This window comes from Equus asinus, chromosome 7 (assembly GCF_041296235.1).
Source record: "Equus asinus isolate D_3611 breed Donkey chromosome 7, EquAss-T2T_v2, whole genome shotgun sequence".
Taxonomy (NCBI): Eukaryota; Metazoa; Chordata; class Mammalia; order Perissodactyla; family Equidae; genus Equus; species Equus asinus.
The window spans coordinates 46,464,456-46,483,961 of NC_091796.1; the positions used below are offsets into that span (position 1 = coordinate 46,464,456).

The 19,506-nt window shown below is 34.6% G+C and overlaps 1 protein-coding gene across 6 annotated transcripts in view; it reads left to right on the plus strand.

Annotated features, from left to right (window-relative positions):
- The window catches only part of SS18 (SS18 subunit of BAF chromatin remodeling complex), an 86,064-nt gene that overhangs the window by 49,587 nt on the left and 16,971 nt on the right, over positions 1-19,506 (plus strand). For 3 of the 6 annotated variants that reach the window (XM_070513281.1, XM_044774513.2, XM_070513282.1), the window contains exons 6-10: positions 10,959-11,126; positions 11,776-11,880; positions 14,693-14,785; positions 15,496-15,618; positions 18,284-18,417. In XM_070513281.1, coding sequence (XP_070369382.1) covers positions 10,959-11,126; positions 11,776-11,880; positions 14,693-14,785; positions 15,496-15,618; positions 18,284-18,417 — 623 coding nt within the window. The remainder of the gene's footprint in view (positions 1-10,958; positions 11,127-11,775; positions 11,881-14,692; positions 14,786-15,495; positions 15,619-18,283; positions 18,418-19,506) is intronic. The other 3 variants (XM_044774516.2, XM_070513283.1, XM_070513284.1) reach the window with 1 other exon arrangement.

Consider the following 19,506-nt stretch of genomic DNA (forward strand, 5'->3'; position numbering starts at 1 on the left):
AGCTTAGTGACATAAATGAGAAAACTGGTTGTGATGAAAAGAATGAAGATTTCCTAGAGAAAGTGAGACCGGCAAAATACTTCATGTTAAATGAATTTCACAACATTGAAGGTACAAAGGATAAAATATTGGAAGCTGATCCATACTTAGAAAGCAGTATGACAGTTTGCCAAGCTGTAGAAAAGATCCTACCTCCGAAGTGTCAGTTACACCATGAGGAGAAGGGAAGCACACTGTTCAAACTACTCTTGATAAGATTTTCTTTTTTTTAAAGATTTTATTTTTTTCCTTTTTCTCCCCAAAGCCCCCCGGTACATAGTTGTATATTCTTTGTTGTGGGTCCTCTAGTTGTGGCATGTGGGACGCCCTTTCAGCGTGGTTTGACGAGCAGTGCCATGTCCGCGCCCAGGATTCAAACTAACGAAACACTGGGCCGCCTGCAGCGGAGTGTGCGAACTTAACCACTCGGCCACGGGGCCAGCCCCTCTTGATAAGATTTTTACAAAGAAGTAGAACTTATACAATTCTCAGTATTTCTAACTTTTTAAATTACAATGTAAATGTTAGTTTTTCTCATGTCCCTATGTATTTGTAACTGACATTAATAGAGTAATGTTTTGACAGAAAATTTTAAAGACCGTGGAACAATCGTACTTTTCTCCATTGATTGTTAAGATCATTTTGCATGATGTCCACTTGCATGGCCGTTTATATAGCCCAGACTACCATGCAAAGTGAAGGCTATAAAGTTTTATAGAATTCCCTTTGGGAAAGGCTAAGTTTGTAACTATATATATATGTTGTCAGGTGAAGAACTTCCTATTTGTTTTAAAGACTCAAATAAGATACAACTATGTCTGATAATGATAAGTTCTATGAAGAAAAGTAACGTAAAGGGAAAGAGAAAGATGAGGATGTGTGTGCTGTTTTAGGATGGTGAGCAGAGACCTGGAAAAAGAGCATTGCACAAGCAGAAGCAACAGCAAGCAAGAGCCCTGAGGCTGGAGCATACTTGGTATGTTTGAAGTATAGCAAGGAGACCAGTCTAGCTGGAGTTGACTGAGTAAAAGTGGAGAGTCATAAGAGTTAAGATCCAAGATATAGTTGAAAACCAAGCTATGAAAGACCTTGTATTGTAGTCCATAAGGATTTTAGATTTTATTCTGAGAGAGTGGGGATACTGCTGAAAAGTTTTGAGCAAAGGAATAATATGATCTGAATATACGTTTTAAAAAGATACCTTTGTCTTCTGTATGGAAAAGTGTGGAAGCAAGGAGACTTAGTAAAGGGCTCTTGCTGTAGTATTTAGATAAGAGATGATGGTAGCTTTGAATAGAGTGATACTATGGAAGTAATGAGTAGTAGCCAGTTTTGGGATATTTACCGTATATTTTGAAGGAACAGTTGCCATAATTTGCTAAGATTAGTTAGTGGATTGGATTTGGAGTACAAGAGGACAGAGTTAATCATGACTTCACTGTTGAAGTAATTGAATCGTGTTGCCATGTACTAAGATTAAGAGACTGGGAGAATAGCAGATTTAGGAGAATGAGTTTAATTTGGCACAAGTTACCTTTGAGTGACCTACTAATATGCAAGTGGATATATCAGTGGCAGTTGGTTATGTTAGTCTGGAGTTGAGGGGAGAGGTCAGGGTATTAAAAGCCATGGGATTAGAAGGGATCATTTGAGGAGTGAATAAAGGTAGAGAAGAGATCTGAAGGTTCAGTACCTGAGCACTCCAGCATTTTGACCTTGGGAAGATGATAGCTTTCTTTCAGGAGAACTCAGAAATTGAACAGGAGTAGCCAGTGAGTTGGGAGAGAAGCCAAGAGAGTGTAGTATCTTAGAAGCTAAGTGAAGAAAGTGTTTAAAAATGAGGGAATTATTAAACATGTCAAACTCTGCTGATCAGTCAAGTAAGATGAGAATTGAAAACTAACCACTGGATTTTCTGACTGTGGTGGACAGTTTTGGTGGAGGAATGGGGGCAAAATCCTGACTGCAGTATATTCAAGAAAAAATGACAAGAGAAAAAGTGGTAACAGTGAGTAAAGACAATTCTTTTCAGTTATTTTTTGATATAGGAAAACAAAATAGGGTTGGGAAGGTAGTAAATCATGTTTGTATACTGATAAGAATGATCCTTTAGGGAGGGGGCAATTGATGATGCAAGAGAGAGAGGAAAGGGACAGTTGTAGAAGCAGTGTCTTTGAGTTGTTGTGATGAGTTTACGGGCACAGAGCCCTCACCTCTGATAACAATTGTGAGAATTTAGGCAACTGCAAAGTTACCAGGAGTGGTACCCAAGACTCACCTCATTTCTGACACCAATTGTGAGTTCTGGGGTTCTCAAAACCACCCTAAGGTTCAGTCATTTCCTTGAAAGACTCACAGACACTGAAAGCTGTTATACTCACAGTTGTGATTTATTGTAGTGAAGAGATACAGATTAACATCAGCTAAGGGGAAAAGTGCATGGAGAAAAGCCCAGAAGAAGTTCGAAACGTGGAGTTTCTCTTCCCGTGGAGTCAGAATGCTTTATTTTCCTGGTCCCAACGTGTGACAGTATATACAGAATATTGCCAACTGAGAGAGTTCTCCTGAGTCTCAGTGGGCAGAGTTGGGGCTCCATTATGTAGATTTGATTGATTGCCCATATTATTAATCTCAGTCTCCAGTCTCTAGTCCCTCAGGGCATGATCAAAAGCCCCACCCAGGTTCAAGAGCTATAGGACTCCCCAATTTAATAAATTTAGTAAATCTTCAATATAAAAAAACATTGTGAGAGTATACTGACTTTTTCTCCTTTCAAATATAATTGTAATTACAAATGAAGAAATTATTTCAAATTTTTTATTCCATAGAAATATCATGTTTGACCTCTGTAGTGGATTTGAATGAATGAAAATTTGTGTGTACAGTCATTTTTCTTCTCTGTTAAAATTAGTGCATTTATGCAGTATTTCTAATATTGCAGGTTTCAGTTTGCTATAGTTTTGGGTTTATACAGCCATTACATTGTAATTTAGACTAGATGTTTTGTTTATACATTTGATCAATATTGCTATATTGAATGAGTTTTCCAGGTTGTAATTTTTTTCCCCAGTGATGACATTTTTCTGGTTATAAAAATAACTAATATTTAATATGAAAAATCTGGAAGATACAGAAAAGCATAGAGCATAAAACAAAAATCACCTATAAATTTATTCTATATGTTCTAAATTACTCCATAGACAAGGTACCGTCCACTTATCTATAGTAAGTAGCCTGTACTTAGGCTCTTTGTAGCAGCAGTTTGAGTGCTTGTAATTACATAATTATTTGTAAATATCTGTTTAATTATTTTTCCCTAGACCCTAGGCTCTGTGAAGTCAGGAACTGTCTTGTTTTGTTCACTACTTCATCCTATTTGTTGACTGTTAGATTAGCTAGATTTCCTCCTGCCATAACAAAGTAAAAACCAGCATCCTTCTCTGCAGTGTTGTTACCCATCGCCTGTCATTCCAGGAGTGAAGCAAAGAAGGAATTGTCTGTTACTGTCAGATAAAACAGATGATTGTCAGTTATACCAAAACCTTTTGGGTTTGGGAGGCAAACTCTATTCTATTCGACATATTTTAAACTCAATTTCATTACAGTTCATTTTTAAAAACTTTTTATTTTGAAATAATAACAGGTTTACAGGGAGTTGCAGAGGTTATATGGAGAGATCCTATGTGTCCTCCCTCCAGCCATCTCAAATCCCTGGCAACACTGTTACTCTTTTCTCCATTTCTGTAGTTTGGCCATTTTCAGCATGTTATATAAATGGAATCATACAGTAGGTGATCTTTTGACACTGGCTTTTTTTACTCAGCATAATTGTCTATCCAAGTTGTTGTATGTATCAGTGGTTCATTCTTTTTTATTGGTAAGTAGCATTTCATGGTATGGATGTAGCACAGTTTGTTTTAACTATGCACCTTTTAACTATGTACATTTTGATTGTTTCCGGTTTTTGGCTTTTACAAATAAAAGCTCTGTGAACATTTGTATACATGTTCATGGTTTTATTTGGACATAAGTTTTCATTTCTCTGAGATAAATACCCAAGAGTGCAATTGCTTGGTCATATGATAAGTGTATGTTTGGTTTTTTTAGAAACTGCCAAACTGATCACCATAGTGGCTGTACCATTTTAGAGTGCCACCAGCGGTGTATGAGAGATCTGCCTTTTCAAAATCCTTGCCAGCATTTGGTATTGTCAATATTTTTTCTTATCTTAGCTATTCTAAAAATGTGTAGTGCTATTTCATTGTGGCCTTAATTTGCATTTCCCTAATGCCTCCTGATAGTGAACATCTTTCCATGTGTTTATTTGCCATCTGTAAATCCTCTTCAGTGAAAGGTCTCTGCATGTCTTTTGCCTGTTTTCTAGTTGGATTATTTGTTTTTTTACTGTTGAGTTTTGAGAAGTCTTTATATATTTTTCTAAGATTAATTTTTAAATTTCCTCCCAATATTTTGTTATGTAAGATTTGAAACATACAGAAAAGTTGAAGGAATGATACCTGTATAGTTCCCATCTGTATTCTGCAGTTAACATTTTACTAAATTGGTTTATCATCCATCTGTTCATCCATCTACTCCTCCATCAGTGCATCTTATTTTTCAAAATACATTTCACAGTAATTTGTGGATATCAGTATACTTTACCCATAAACACTTTAGTTTGCATGTCATTAGAGCTCAGCATTTTTTAATGTTAAATTTTTCTTTAGGTAACATTTACATCCAGTGAAATGCACAAATCTTAAGTGTATCATTCAATGAGTTTTAACATATTTGTAACACAAACCCGTTAGGATTCGTTTCATAGCTAATATCCTAGGTGTCTTTGTGGGACGCAGTCCTACTCCAGTTTCAACATTTTATATGAACTATATCTTCTTTTATGGTAAAAGATGATGGTTGGTTATTCTTTCCCTTAGAACTCTATCTAAATGTGTGGTCCTAGGACTACCTGGATCATTGTCACCTGGGGGTGCTTGTTAAAGTAAGATTTGTCTGCCTCACGCTGTATCTGCTAAACCAGAATCTCTAGGGGTAAATTTTAGAAATTACATTTTAACAAATATTCTAAGTCATGCTTATTTACAGTCTGTTCCCTCAGAATTTTTCTGGGCAGTATAATCTCTTCTGTGCCAGATGGTTCATAACTTTTCAGCTTTCACACTGTATGACACAAAGCTGTATGTTCTAATATAGCCCATCTCCATGGCTTTCTACTTGAGCAAGGTAGGGTCTTTACTTTCACATCAGATTGTCACTTGTGCCACATAAATCTGGGGCTTTTGTAGTTCTTTTCAGTCTGCAATAGATGTTTAGCAGTGTCTTTTTTTTGAATTAATATTATTATATTAGTATAGTTGAAACTATTTAAGAGGGGTTGTCTAACTCTAAGAATTTTCTTACCCTTTTATTTTGCTGGATTTATTAAGCCACAACATCTCCCTTTGCTAATTTTCAGTCACCAGAAAGCTGAGTACATAATCTAATTCTCAGACTAGTTTGTGGAAATGCCTGTGATTTAAAATTATACCCTTGAGAATTCAGGATTTCTTAACTCAGCATTATTGATATTTTGAGCTGCGTAATTCTTTGTTGTGGGGGCCTGTCCTGTGCGTTGAGATATTTAGGAGTATTTTTGCCCTGTACCCACTAGGTGGCAGTAGCACCCCCCATACCAACTGTGACAACCAAAAATGTGTCCAGACTTTGCTAAATGTCCCATGGGGGGGCAAAATAGCCTAGGATTTAGAATCACAGCTGTAAGAAATGGTTAATGTAAGGAACTACATGTAGGAAGGTCTGTATTACTAAATAAACAACAATAGGAAAAGTTGTTGATACTTTTATGTTTTAAATACTGAAGACTTTAATGAGAATTTCTCTAAAAGTTTCATGTTATGAAGAAGTTTGTATCTGTTAATGAACTGTTCTTTTTACTAGCTAAAATCTATTATGGTTTTATTTTTTCATTGTTTGCTAGGAGGCTCAGCTAAGCTTGTGCTGGTTGCAGTGACTTTTCTAAGCCTCTGGGGTTTTCTTAGTTACTTGGCTCTTGTTCTTTTATCCTTGGTATTGTGTCTAAACGTCTTGAAAGTCTTGATGAGGACAGGTGTACATTTTAGGTAAGTAAAGAATTCTGTTCATTTTATTTTATTTATTTTTCTTAAAAGATTTTATTTTTCCTTTTTCTCCCCAAAGCCCCCCCAGTACATAGTTGTATATTTTTTTAGTTGTGGGTCCTTCTAGTTGTGGCATGTGGGACACTGCCTCAGCATGGCCTGACGAGCATTGCCATGTCTGCGCCCAGGATCCAAACTGGCACAACCCTGGGCCTCCGAAGCAGAGTGGGCGAACTCAACCACGGGGCTGGCCCCAATCCTGTTCATTTTAAATGGCTATTTAACAGGTACTAAGTTAGCTAGTTGAGTTTGCTGGAATACAGGGATTTTTTTTCCAGATATTTTATTGAGGTCATAATGGTTTATAACATTATGTATAATTTCAGGTGTACGTTATTGTTTATCCTTTTCTGTATAGACTGCATGGTGCTCACCACCAATAGTCTAGTTGTTAACTGTCACCGTATATATATATGCCCCTTTACTCCTTTGGCACAAACCCCAACCCTCTTCCCCTCTGGTAACCATTAATTTGTTCTCTTTATCTATGAGTTTGTTTATCTTCCACATATGAGTGAACTCATTCGGCGTTTGTCTTTCTCTGTCTGGCTTATTTCGCTTAACATAATACCCTCAAGGTCCATCCATGTTGTTGTAAATGGGATGATTTTGTCTTTTTTTTTTTATGGCTGAGTAATATGGAATACAGGGATTTGTTTCTTGTAAAGAAACTATTAGGGGCTGGCCCAGTGGCGCAGTGGTTAAGTTCGTACCTTCCGCTTTGGTGGCCTGGGGTTTGCCAGTTCGGATCCTGGGTGCAGACATGGCACCGCTTGTCAAGCCATGCTGTGGTAGGCATCCCACATATAAAGTAGAGGAGGATGGGCATGGATGCTAGCTCAGGGCTAGTCTTCCTGAGCAAAAAGAGGAGGATTGGTGACAGATGTTAGCTCAGGGCTGATCTTCCTCAAAAAAAAAAAAAAAAAACGAAAAGAAGCTATTAGTAATACCTTCAAGTGGGAGCTATAAATGATTTAGTTTGAGATTGAATAGTTAAGGAATAAGTACTAAAATGTGAGCAGTAGATGATGAAATATGAACGAGAAAATAGACTTGGGGAGGGTTTTATCTATGCAGTTTCATGGTCTAATTCTTACACAGATATAGGTAGGGTGAAGAAATTTCTTTAGGATTTTTATATTATAGTGGTATGTTATATAGAACTGTTTTCCTGGGAGGTATTACATAGGAGAGGATGATTTCACTGTGGAGAGGAAGTACACGTAGTGTGGTTAAGAGCATGGCTTAGAGTTCTCACCATTTACTTGCTATGCAATTTTAGATAAGATTCTTTTTTTTTTTTTTTTTTTTCCTTTTTCTCCCCAAAGCCCCCCGGTACATAGTTGTGTATTCTTCTAGTTGTGGCATGTGGGACGCTGCCTCAGCGTGGTCTGACGAGCAGTGCCATGTCCGCACCCAGGATTCGAACCAATGAAACACTGGGCCGCCTGCAGCGGAGCGCGCGAACTTAACCACTCGGCCACGGGGCCAGCCCCTAGATAAGATTCTTAATGCTTGTAAGCCTTAAATTTTCTTACCTGTAAAAGGAAGTTGATGATAATACCGCTTGTTTCATAGGGTTTGGGAAGCATAAAGACGTAAAGCTCTTAGTTTGGTGCCTGGCCCATAATAAGTGTTAATTAATTGTTAGCTGTCATTTTTAACCTTTATTTAAAATAATTCGTACATTAATGATACAATTTATAGAGTTTTAATGTATTAGTTTGCATTTGAAGATGTGAATATATCTGTATATGTATCTATGTGTATATAGAATTTTTAAAAATTATGTTCTAAATTCTTCAGAGATGAATTAAAACTTAATGTTATCTTTATAGTTGAGTCTTAAAAAATTCTTTTTGACTAATGTCTTAAGGTACAACTAAGTGTTAACCATCTTATTGGAGCAAAGAATTCCAATAATATAAAAATATGGTGATTTGGGAACATTTTACATGTGTTTAAGATACAAGACATTGTTTCCATAGAATATCTATTAAGGTATAAAACTCAAAATGGAAAGAAATAATGTGGTGCTGAACATTTCTTATGTGTGCTTTCAGAACATTTTTATAAAAACATTGTAGATAATTAAGACATTAATGTGGTCTTTGCATATGTAATATCACACTTTGTAGTGCATCCTAGCATTAAAATGATTTATGTAAAAGATGAAGAATAATCTTTAAGCATATAGTAATGTATGATGCCGTTGTTGGTAGAAAATGGTTATAGTAGACTTATTTTGTAATCTTCACTCTGTAGTACAAATTTTTAGAACTTAATTTTGGGATAACCTTTTGAGATTTAGCTCTCTTATTTCTGATAATATCTCAAGGGATAATACATGTTTACCAGTGTAGCATATTTCATTATCATAAGAAAAATAATATACTTCCTAAACAATCAGAATTGAAGTCGTAGTTTTTTTTTTAATGGATAAAGCTTCAAGGTAAAAGATGAAAAGCACCATGTTTTAGCAGTGCTATCCCCCTCCATTCTCTGTGGTTTTAGGCTTGATCTTGAATGATGTCGAGGATCCTCAGAGGGAGGGAAGTGACAGAGAATAAAAGAAGGGTGGTAATTGAGCTCTTTGGGATTGGAACTGCTGACAGTCCCAAAAGATAAAGCACAAGTGGCATGGTCTTGTCTATCTAGGGCTTAAGCTAGAATTACTTTTCTCCTTTAGAGCAAAGCTTAGAATTCTGTTGTTATTGTATCCTTTTGGATTTTCCTTAGGCTATTATGTTTTTGCTTTCTTCCTCCTTTATTTTTAATTTTGGTTCCAATGCATATTATATGCTTTGGTTTCATAGTTAGCTTCTGTTAAGAAAAGAGGTCTGTAATCAGTATTGGAGAAGGAAAACAAGGCAAAACCTTCATTTACTGAAAATGAATTATATAAATGCCCAATCATGCTGCCTATTAAATTATGAATGCTAGCATTAATACTTTATTATATGCAAAATATATTTTAAAAATTGTAACAAACTAGGTAGTGTTTGGAACTTTTTTATTGCACAGTTTGCTTCTGAACTGCTAAATTTGCTATAGCTTGAGGAGGGGCAGTCAAGAATAGTGGATAAATGTGCTTTGAAATCAAACTTGAGTTTTGTCCAATTCCCAGTTGATATCTATTAGCTATATAATCTTGATCTTTGGATTCCTTGGCTAAAACTCTGAAAATTAGGATCCTTACCCCTGGTAGTTGTTAGTGGCTTACATGAAATAAATGTAAAAGTGTATCTGGTAGTGTTAAGTGCACTCAGTGTTAAGGTCTCTTCCCTTCCACTCTCTACCTAGGCACCATATCTCTGCTATTAAGAGTTTATTTTCTTGTTGAAGGAAAAATCCCAGAGTAACCTTTGAAAGGCTTATATTTATGATAATAAGATTAGAGGGAAAAAGGAATTTGAAAAGGAGTAGAAAAACAGAAGGCGGCAAATAGGAAAAAAAGTTAGCTCTGATAAAGTACTTCAGATAATACAGTTGTTCAAGTTGGGAAAGAATTGAATTCTTTCTGTGTACATTGCTGCTGCTGTTGTAGGTCAGTAATATGTTTAAAAAGGTGAACTTGTTTTGTTTTGAATTTTTATTGAATTACACAATGAACTTTTGGCTCATCTGGGCAGTTTTGCCTGTAAAACTTTTCCAGGCTGTCTAGTCCTTTGAATTTCGTACTTTCTTCTTAAATTGTCCCCAAGTCAGTAAAGGGGGCATATGTAGTTATTTAAGCAGTAGTACACTGGGGGATGACTCCTATATACTTTTGAGACACTAATGGTTGTAATGGTAGAATGATGAGCTCTGCGTACCATGACTTGGCCCAGTGAACCTCTGAGGAGCTGCTTACATTGTTAGATGGCAACATGGAACTTTATGGCAATTGTTGATTATTTCATGTGATACGTTTTTACTGTGGCCGTTGTGATACTACAGCAGTGGTAATTTGACTACCTCAGTATTGCTCACTTTGGAAACTGCATAATTCTTCTGATTTCCCTATGACTTATTTCAGTTCTCTGTCTAGGTGTGTTTGATTGTGTGTGTGTGAGAGCTTATTAAGAAACACTACAGCCCTTTGATTTCAGGACCTCTTTAGATTCTAAATATTATAGTTGGAAAAAGGAAGGAAGACTCTTTAAAATTTTGTGTAAAATTAAAGTTTATGAAATTCCACTGGTGTAAGTACACTTATAAATGTTTGTGTACTTTCCCTGTCTACCAGTATATAATGAGTGCGCATTGAAAAAGGGGAAAAAATGGATATCCAGAAATTAGATTTCTTTCCCTGAGTGTGACTATTGATTTGCTGTGTGATTTTGTCAAGTTTACTTTGTTTTGGTGTATTTTCTTGTGTAGCGTGAGAATTCTGTCTTCTCTAGAAAGATTGTGTAGATAAATGTAGATATTATATAGTATGTAATGAAAGATATATGCAAGATGTTCATATATTGTATCCATTTTGTTTTTAAAAAAATAATTAGGTCCGTACGGCGGATTTCAAATCAACTACCACAGAATGGTTCTTTTCCTTTGTTTGAAGATTATTTTAGGCATGTGAACTTTAATTAAAAGATTTGTTTTTATTACTGGAAGTCAATTTTCATTACAATAAATTATATATTTTGAGGATTATATGATAAAAGACTTTTGTATTTCTTTTAGGATGTTAAAATTATATACAAATGTATTATGTGCGTATGTTTTCTCTGTTTTCAGGTCCAATGATGCATCAGCAGCCTCCTTCTCAACAGTACAATATGCCACAGGGAGGTGGGCAGCATTACCAAGGCCAACAGCCACCTATGGGAATGATGGGTCAAGTTAACCAAGGCAATCATATGATGGGGCAGAGACAGATTCCTCCCTATAGACCACCTCAACAGGGTAAGATTCCACTTGGAAATTTTTTAGCTTAATATAAATAACAGTAGTTGAAAGGCTTTAAATTTTAATGAACTTTTCATCTAGACAAAGTCAGGGCTTTTTGTTTCTTGATTTTTAAATTACATTTTATCTTTTTCCCTAAAAGGTAGTAGCTATAGTAGGTACAAAGGGTCACAAAGTAGATAGGAACTTCCTTGTGTACACCTTTCTTGTCTCTATTCTTTTTTGGGGAAAGCTTACATCATAAAATTTATATTAAAAGCTCACTAATTTATAGCAGAAAATGCTGTTTTATTTTTGAGGAGTTACTAAACATATGGTCAGAAACAAACTCGATTTTATTTCAAACTGCTCTAATATCAAAATAAAAAGGAAATTAATTTTCTACCAATTTGAACCTCTTTTTAAGAAGTTAATGTTTGTTTTTTTGAGTTGGTATTGTTTTATATTGCATGTATGGTCTCAGCATTAATTTTTGTGAAATGTGGTTTATGGTGTTGCTGTGTGCTTGTGTGTGTATAAGAGTAGTTAAAAGTATCTGAAATGCCAAAGCATGGGAGGGGAAATGCCAAAACATCAGATTAGAAAGAAAGCCTTTGATGACATAGAGAACAAATTATTTACATCTTGACTGGTTGTGGTTTTTCAGGCCCACCACAGCAGTACTCAGGCCAGGAAGACTATTATGGGGACCAATACAGTCATGGTGGACAAGGTCCTCCAGAAGGCATGAACCAGCAATATTACCCTGATGGTAATCTCTCCTAATGTTAACTTTCCCATTTTCTATCCCTGCCCAATATTAATGTAGATAGCTTATTCAGAACATTTTCATGAAGATGAAGAAACTAACATGCTGTTTCTTCTAAATTTAGACACATTTCAGTAATCTAAAGTACCAATGGTAGCATTAGTTTATAATCTATTTCTAAGTGTATTTTGTTTAGCTTTTCTGTGTTAGTACCATCAGAAATCACCTTCTGTCTTGGAATCCTTTCTTATGTAAAGGAGGATCCTTTCGTATTTGTAACTGTTCATTTGAACCAAAGCAAATGTTACTGATTTACTTTTTAAATAACAGCTTTATTGAAATAATTCATGTACCATAAAGTTCACCCATTGATATACTTTTATGCATTGTGTAAGTACATAGAGAATATAGTTCTCAAGTATTTTTCCAAGTTTCATCATTTTAGTTAATGTTGGATACTTCTCAAAGAACTATGGTTTATATACATTAGCATTTGCATTTGAGGAAAATTTTGGAGGCTAAATTATATCCATAATGTAGCTGTATATAGAGTTAATAGAATAGGAAAGGGATTTGAAAACCAGATTTTAATGTTAGTTATTTAGTTTAGTGGTTATTATTATTATTTTTTTAGTGGGAAGGAATCTTGTGAAAAAGTGGTCAGTAAAGATGTTCTACACTTAGTAATGAAGGCATACAGGCAGGCTTTCACTGTACAATTCTTTAAGTTTTTCTGTATGTTTGGAAATTTTATGATACAAAGTTGAAGAAAAAATAATCCAAACATATAAAACTGATAAATTAGAGGTGATTATTCACATTATAAAATGATTTGTCTTGTTATGAAAAAGGATTTGCCAAAATCTTCCTTTATACAGTAAGCTCCCTTAGGATATTTAAGGTAAACTAATTGGCAGAGAAGCTTGGGGAAACTAAGAACTTAAAAAGCTGAAGTGTTGGGACCGTTGATTAGAAGCAAGAAGATATAATTTGGTGTGTGTTTAGAAATTCGTTTTGCTTGCCCTTTTTCATTAATGTATAAAGCATAAAGGGACATTGGTATAAGGACGTTGGTTTTTACTGCAGAGGCTCTGATTATACAGGCAAAGCCTGTAGAATTCTACATACAATAAATGTTTATGAGTAATAGTATTGATATATATGGGTAATTCTGGTTAGAAAAATGACGTTTTTTTATCTCAGATTTTCTTGTCCTAAGTTATTCAGAATGTTGTTTTTTCTTTTTTCTTTTACGTGTAGACATTATATTAAGTTTTTTTTAATGAAAAACCTTAGTAACTTTAGTAAGTTTACAGAGCATAGGTATTTTAAAGAGATGAAATCTGTTTTGTTAAACTTTATGCATTAGGAAATTTGTTGGAAATAAATGATTTTTTTGTTTGATTTTTAAAATACATTTCAAGTAATTTAGTTGTTATTTGACACTTTTATTTTAGTCTTATTTCCTGAAATATGAAATTTGTATTGTTATAAATGTGACCTTTCTGTTCAAAATAGACAGATATGTTATTTTTATATTTTTATTATATCAGGGGATTTTTAAATTTAAATGGTGTCATTTTTGCATAGGTGTGTGTTAATATGTTTGACACTTACATAGAGTGTTCCATTTATAACAACAATTAATTTTCTTAAGCAGCATTGGAGTTTTTCTCATTATGTTCAGATACTTATGCCAGTAAATATGTAGATTAGGAGTTGGCAAACTTTTTCTCTAAAGGGCCAGACAGTAAATATTTTAGTCTTTGGTCTTGGTCTCAACTACTGAACTCTAGTTGTAGCATGAAAACAACTATAGAAAATATGAATGGGCGTGACTGTGTTCCGGTAAAACTTTATTTACAAAAACAGGTCACTGGCTGTATTTAGATTGGAGGCCATAATTTGCCAACCCTGAATGTAGATATTTATGAGGTGGTTTGGGAACATTGGAATATTAGAGCACTAAGTATAACATTTATTCGTAACTATATTTCTCTTTCTTAAATTAGGCTGTCTTCTAAAATTAAGTTCAGAATTTGGCTAACTGAAAGTTTAATTCCTGCATTTTTTTTGGTGCAATTTAGTTAAAAGGACTAGAGTATTGATTTTCATTTTCATCTTGCAGGTGAAATTTATTGTGCCTTAAAACTAAAGGTGTACTCTGGCACTTAACACAATTTTAATTTTATGAAGGTGTATATTTATGGTACTCTAGAAATATTTTCTAAAGGCTTTTCTAGAATGCCAGCATTAAGCAATATATTTTTGCATTTGAAAATACTTTGATATACATACACTTTGTGCAAATAAATGGAATATGAAAAATTTGTTTGAATTTCTTTCAGGGGAAAAAAACTTATGGAGCTCTTTTATATTTTGCATTGTTTTAGCATATGCTGTGGAATTGGCGATCAGCAGAACAGGTGTTTGACAAAATATGATAATTGCTTCCTTTGTTCATTCTAATTTAATTCAAATTATTTACATGTGAAAGGCCTAAATGCTTTCATTCTTTCTTTTTTAAAAAAGTGGAAGATAAAGTTTTTTTTCCCCCTCCATGAGGATTATCAGAGTTAAGACTAAGTGTAATGTTTCTAAAACTACTGTTTTTTGCTTTTAAAAAAATTTGCACGTTATCTCAATATGGAAACAATCACATTGGTAAATATTTGGCTAATGCAATTGAAATTATTTTTTATGTATTTCCATTTCTTTTTCTTTTTTTCAATTTTATTTGAAAGTTTAAATATATTTAGGGTTTTCACTCAGTGGCCATTAACGTTTCTTCCTGTCTCTTGTCGAATTGATGTAGGTCATAATGATTACGGTTATCAGCAACCGTCGTATCCTGAACAAGGCTACGATAGGCCTTATGAGGATTCCTCACAACATTACTACGAAGGAGGTATCTATATACCTTCACACACGTACACATATATATCCCCTTCTACAGGAACGAAAATTCTTGCATAAGACAACTTCTCCCCATGCAAAGCTCTTGTAGAATACTAGTTGCTGGCTGTCTTGAAAGTTACAGGGATCCCAGAACAATCAAAATAATTTCCTTACAAAATATTTAAAATGTATAACCATGACTTGCCATTTCTAACAACAATAAAAAGACTAAAACATTTAAAAATAATTTTTTCCTCAGTGGAAATTTCTATTTGAACATAAATCCATCGATCCAATTTTTTTTTCTTGTGTGTGTTTACATATGTATAATTTTACATATAAGTATAGTGCCTTTAGGAAACAGCTTGCTGATCTTGTGTAGCTAGTGTGTGCTCTTGTAGCTGTCTTTAATTTTGTCTTTTTTATTTTATTTAGCATAGTCATGATCTTATGACTGTGATGTTCCAGTAAATGTAATGCTCGTATGGCAGAGACGCTGAAATGCTGCAGTTCAACCTTGCAAAATTGGCTTTAACTGCAGTTTGTTTGGCCGAAATCCTTCTGTTTGGTTTGAGTTTTTTCTTTGTTTTGTTAACTTTTAAAAATCAATATGGCATTTCATTTTGTTCTTGTGTTGTTGGCTATGCATCTTAGAGGAAAAAAGTTAGTTAAGCAAATGTCTCAGTTTTTTTTCTTTCCTCTTCTCCAATTATCCTGTAGGAAATTCACAGTATGGCCAGCAGCAAGATGCTTACCAAGGACCACCTCCCCAGCAGGGTTATCCACCCCAGCAGCAGCAGTACCCAGGGCAGCAGGGCTATCCGGGACAGCAGCAGGGCTATGGTGAGAGCTTCCTGCAGTTTCTGTTTGTCACCAAAAATGAGATGATTAATGTTTTGAAATATTGAGGCAGATATTTGTCATTTTTGAAAATTCAAAATTTTAGCTCAGTCTGTCATTACAGTGTTTATTTAAAATGCTGTTGTTAGATAAATTATTAATCTATTTAAAAAGAAACCTAAACTGGAGATGGTTCATTGACCAAAGGTAAGGTATATAGTCATTTAAAAGACAAGAAGAATGATTTCTTAAACCTATTTGGCATTCACCACCAGCAGGTAGCTTCGTGTGTGCTTGGAAAACTGATCAGTTGGGTGATTATTAACCATATCTACATAAGCCGCTTAGCGAATATGTTTCTAAAACTAATGACCATTGCTATGAAAAAAAAAACATTGATTTTTTAGAGTACAAATGTGATCTATTTGGAATGCGTAAAGAAATGTTTTTGTCATTCTCTAGTTAAATAGCAACATACACGTCCATAGATGTGTATTTATTGCAGTTGTGTATCTTACAGAGTTTGGGGGAAGTATAGCCATATTTTCCTACTATATACTCACTATAATATCTCCTAGCTGGGTATCTAACTTTAAATAACTTTATTCGATAGGGAGTGGGTAATGATAAGGACTTGATATTTCAGGCTACTATAACTACTTTAGATAGAGGAAAATGTAGTTCTATTGATAGAGAAGTAGCTGCTTATTAATCTGACTTCATCTCTTGCTAACATGGTCTCTTTTTTAATCAGTAATGTCGTCTTATTTTATTCATTGATTTAAGCTCTGCTGTTACTATGGGCACCTTTCTCTACCTGTGATAGCAAATCTAAGAAACAAGATCGGGCTGAAATTCTCTTGTGGCTTTAACATATGCATTGAAATTCAGTCGGGTGTTGGAAGGCCAGCCCTGGTTGTCTAGTGGTTAAGCTTTGGCACTCTCACTGCCATGGCCCAAGTTTATTTCCTGGTCAAAAAACCACATCACTCATCTGTCAGTTGTCTTATTGTGGTGGCTGCGTGTTGCTGTGCCGCCAATATTTCAAATACCAGCAGGGTCACCCATGGGTAGACAGGTTTCAGCGGAGCTTCCAGACTAAGACTAGGAAGAAGGACCTCGCCACCCATTTCCAAAAATATTGGTCATGAAAACCCTATGAAAAGCAGCAGAGCATTGTCTGATATAGCTCCAGCAGGTGAAAGGATGGCTCGAAAACACTGGACAGGGTTCTGCTCTGCTGTATGCAGGTTTGCAGGGTTGCTAGGAGTCAGAGTTGACTCAGTGGCACTAACAGGTATTGGGAGTCAGGCATTTTCCCCCAAATGATAAGTTCTGGTTCTAATTCTGGATATGACTTTAGAAATGCTCCATGGATTTCCTGTCTCTTACAAAGGGATTTTGTTGTTCTTCTCAAATGGCCTTTCCATTTCATGACCATTGAATATTTGTACTTTGAATAAATAGAGTTTCTGGTTTTATTGTATTTGTATGAAAACAATTATGATATGACTAAATCAAGTAAACTCATTGAAGAGAAATATTTTCACTGGGAAGCAAGAGTAAAAGAAATTCAGTATTTTTGGTTTAAGTGGTTAAATACTGTTTTGTTGGACATCAAGAATTCTAAAGAAGTTCCCATTTTGCTTATCCATAGGTTTCAGTTGTCAGACTTTATTCTGATGTAAAATTTAAAGGTTTAATAATTGAACGTATAATAATTAAAATAATAGACCAATGGAATTTATTGAAGCTTGAAAATTTATTATTCTCTTTTGGCACTTTTCTTTGTAGTCACTGTTTTTTTATGGCAGATTTTGAATGTTATAGAAAACATTTATAAGAATCACAGCTTTTCAGCTTATGATTTATAAAGCATGCTTTGTAATAGACAGTAGTAGAGTTTATGAAATAGACATTTTTTTGGCAAGCCAAGTTAGTCTCTTGCCATCTCTGGAATTTGGAATCATTCATTTTTATGAGTTAAATACTAAAGGTGATTGGTACACAGAGTGTAACTTTTGAATCAAGTTTTTTCATATGCAACCTGTGGCTTTTCAAATCTTTAGTTTCTGATTGAAAATATTGTGATAGTAAGTTTGTCAATACAGAGCATAAAGCATTCTTTTGTTGATTGCAAACATAACTCTAGAATTTACATGTAAAATCACTCCTCAAGATTCTTTCTGGTTATTGCAACTGTAAATGTAGAGTCATACAGCTGAAAATATCCTTGATTCTCAGACTTTATTCAGAAATTACTTCAGTATTTTAATTTGAATCTGCTTCTTGCCTGTTCTTTTACCTCTTGTGCTGGTTAACTTTCTAATGGAGGTATAGATGATATTTCTTAATTTAGAGCTAAGCTGATTTACAACTCCTGAGTCTCTTTTACTTGTTTTGATGTATACATTTTTAATGGCTAACACATAGCACAATAATACACTGAATCAAAGCATCTTGTACTTGATGGTATCCTTGCAATATTTTCATTCTTATTATAACCTTTGGAATTTATTTCAAAAAGCATTTCAGAAAATCAGGGCCAAACTATCCTTTTTAGTTTAGGTATAAAAATATAATAGTATCTAGTTCTGAACTCTTTCTTTAGTTTTAGGGACTTACTATATTTTCATCTGGGCTTTTGTTTGTGTTAATTATTTTACAGGTCCTTCACAGGGTGGTCCAGGTCCTCAGTATCCTAACTATCCACAGGGACAAGGTCAGCAGTACGGAGGGTATAGACCAACACAGCCTGGACCACCACAGCCACCACAGCAGAGGCCTTATGGATATGACCAGGTAAGTTATTTGTCCAACTTTGTGATTGATTGATTGTTGACTCTTGATTAGGTTAAACATTTTTTTTTTCACTTGAAGCCTCGTTTTTCCCTCCTCCCGATCATAGTACATGAGTTAACAAAAATGTGTTTACTTCTTTAAGTCTTTTTCATAGAATGGTAGCACAGTTGATCATACCATAATGTGTAAATCGTCTCATGTCTAGGCATCAGTATTCATTCTTTTTCTCATTCTCTTTCTCTGGTCTTTACCCCCAGACATACTTCCCTTAGCTATTCCAGACATCATTTCCTGTTTTAAAGCCTCTCATTTCTTTTATCTTCCTCATGTTTTTTGCTGAAGAGTATGCGTTGACCTGAGATGTGGAGTCCATCTATGTTAATGCTCCTATTAGTTCTCATCTTCACTTTAGCATATCCACCACACTTCCCTTCATATCCATGATAGCCCTTCTCTTTAAATTAGTATTTACCACCTTTCTTTGTTGCCTCCTTCCATAATCATTTGTGCCACAGTCATTGTTTTGTGAATCTTTTCATACATACTCTAAATTATAATGGAAATGATTTATTATGTGGGCAGCTTCTTTAGATCAATTTCAGGTTTATCTAATATGAGTTTCTAATGAGGATAGTCTGATCTGCTCACCACTTAAGCTACCTAAACTAGGGTATTTTCTTGTAAGTTAAGGTTCCAGGGCTAATGTAGGTGATCTGGTTTGAGGCACAACTCATATGCTCTGTTAATTAGAATTTGAGGCATGAGCAATTCTTTTACGAGTGCTCTCTCAAGCCAACAACCCGTTCATACTGACACTTCCTATTTAAGTGATGAAATGAGAGAATAAGAGACTTAAACTAAAAAGGTAAGGATAAACGTAATATTAAAAAAAAGAGTAATATTAAAAAATACATTAGAATGACATCAAAGGATTAAGCATAGGTTTTATCTAAATTTTAAAAGTAAACTAAGTCTTGGCTAGTGAGTATATAAGGACAATTTAGGCTCATTTTAATCCATAAGTTAACTTTTTAAAAAGTGATATTCTGGTCCTTTATTCCCTCATTCAACAAATATTTATTTTTTTAT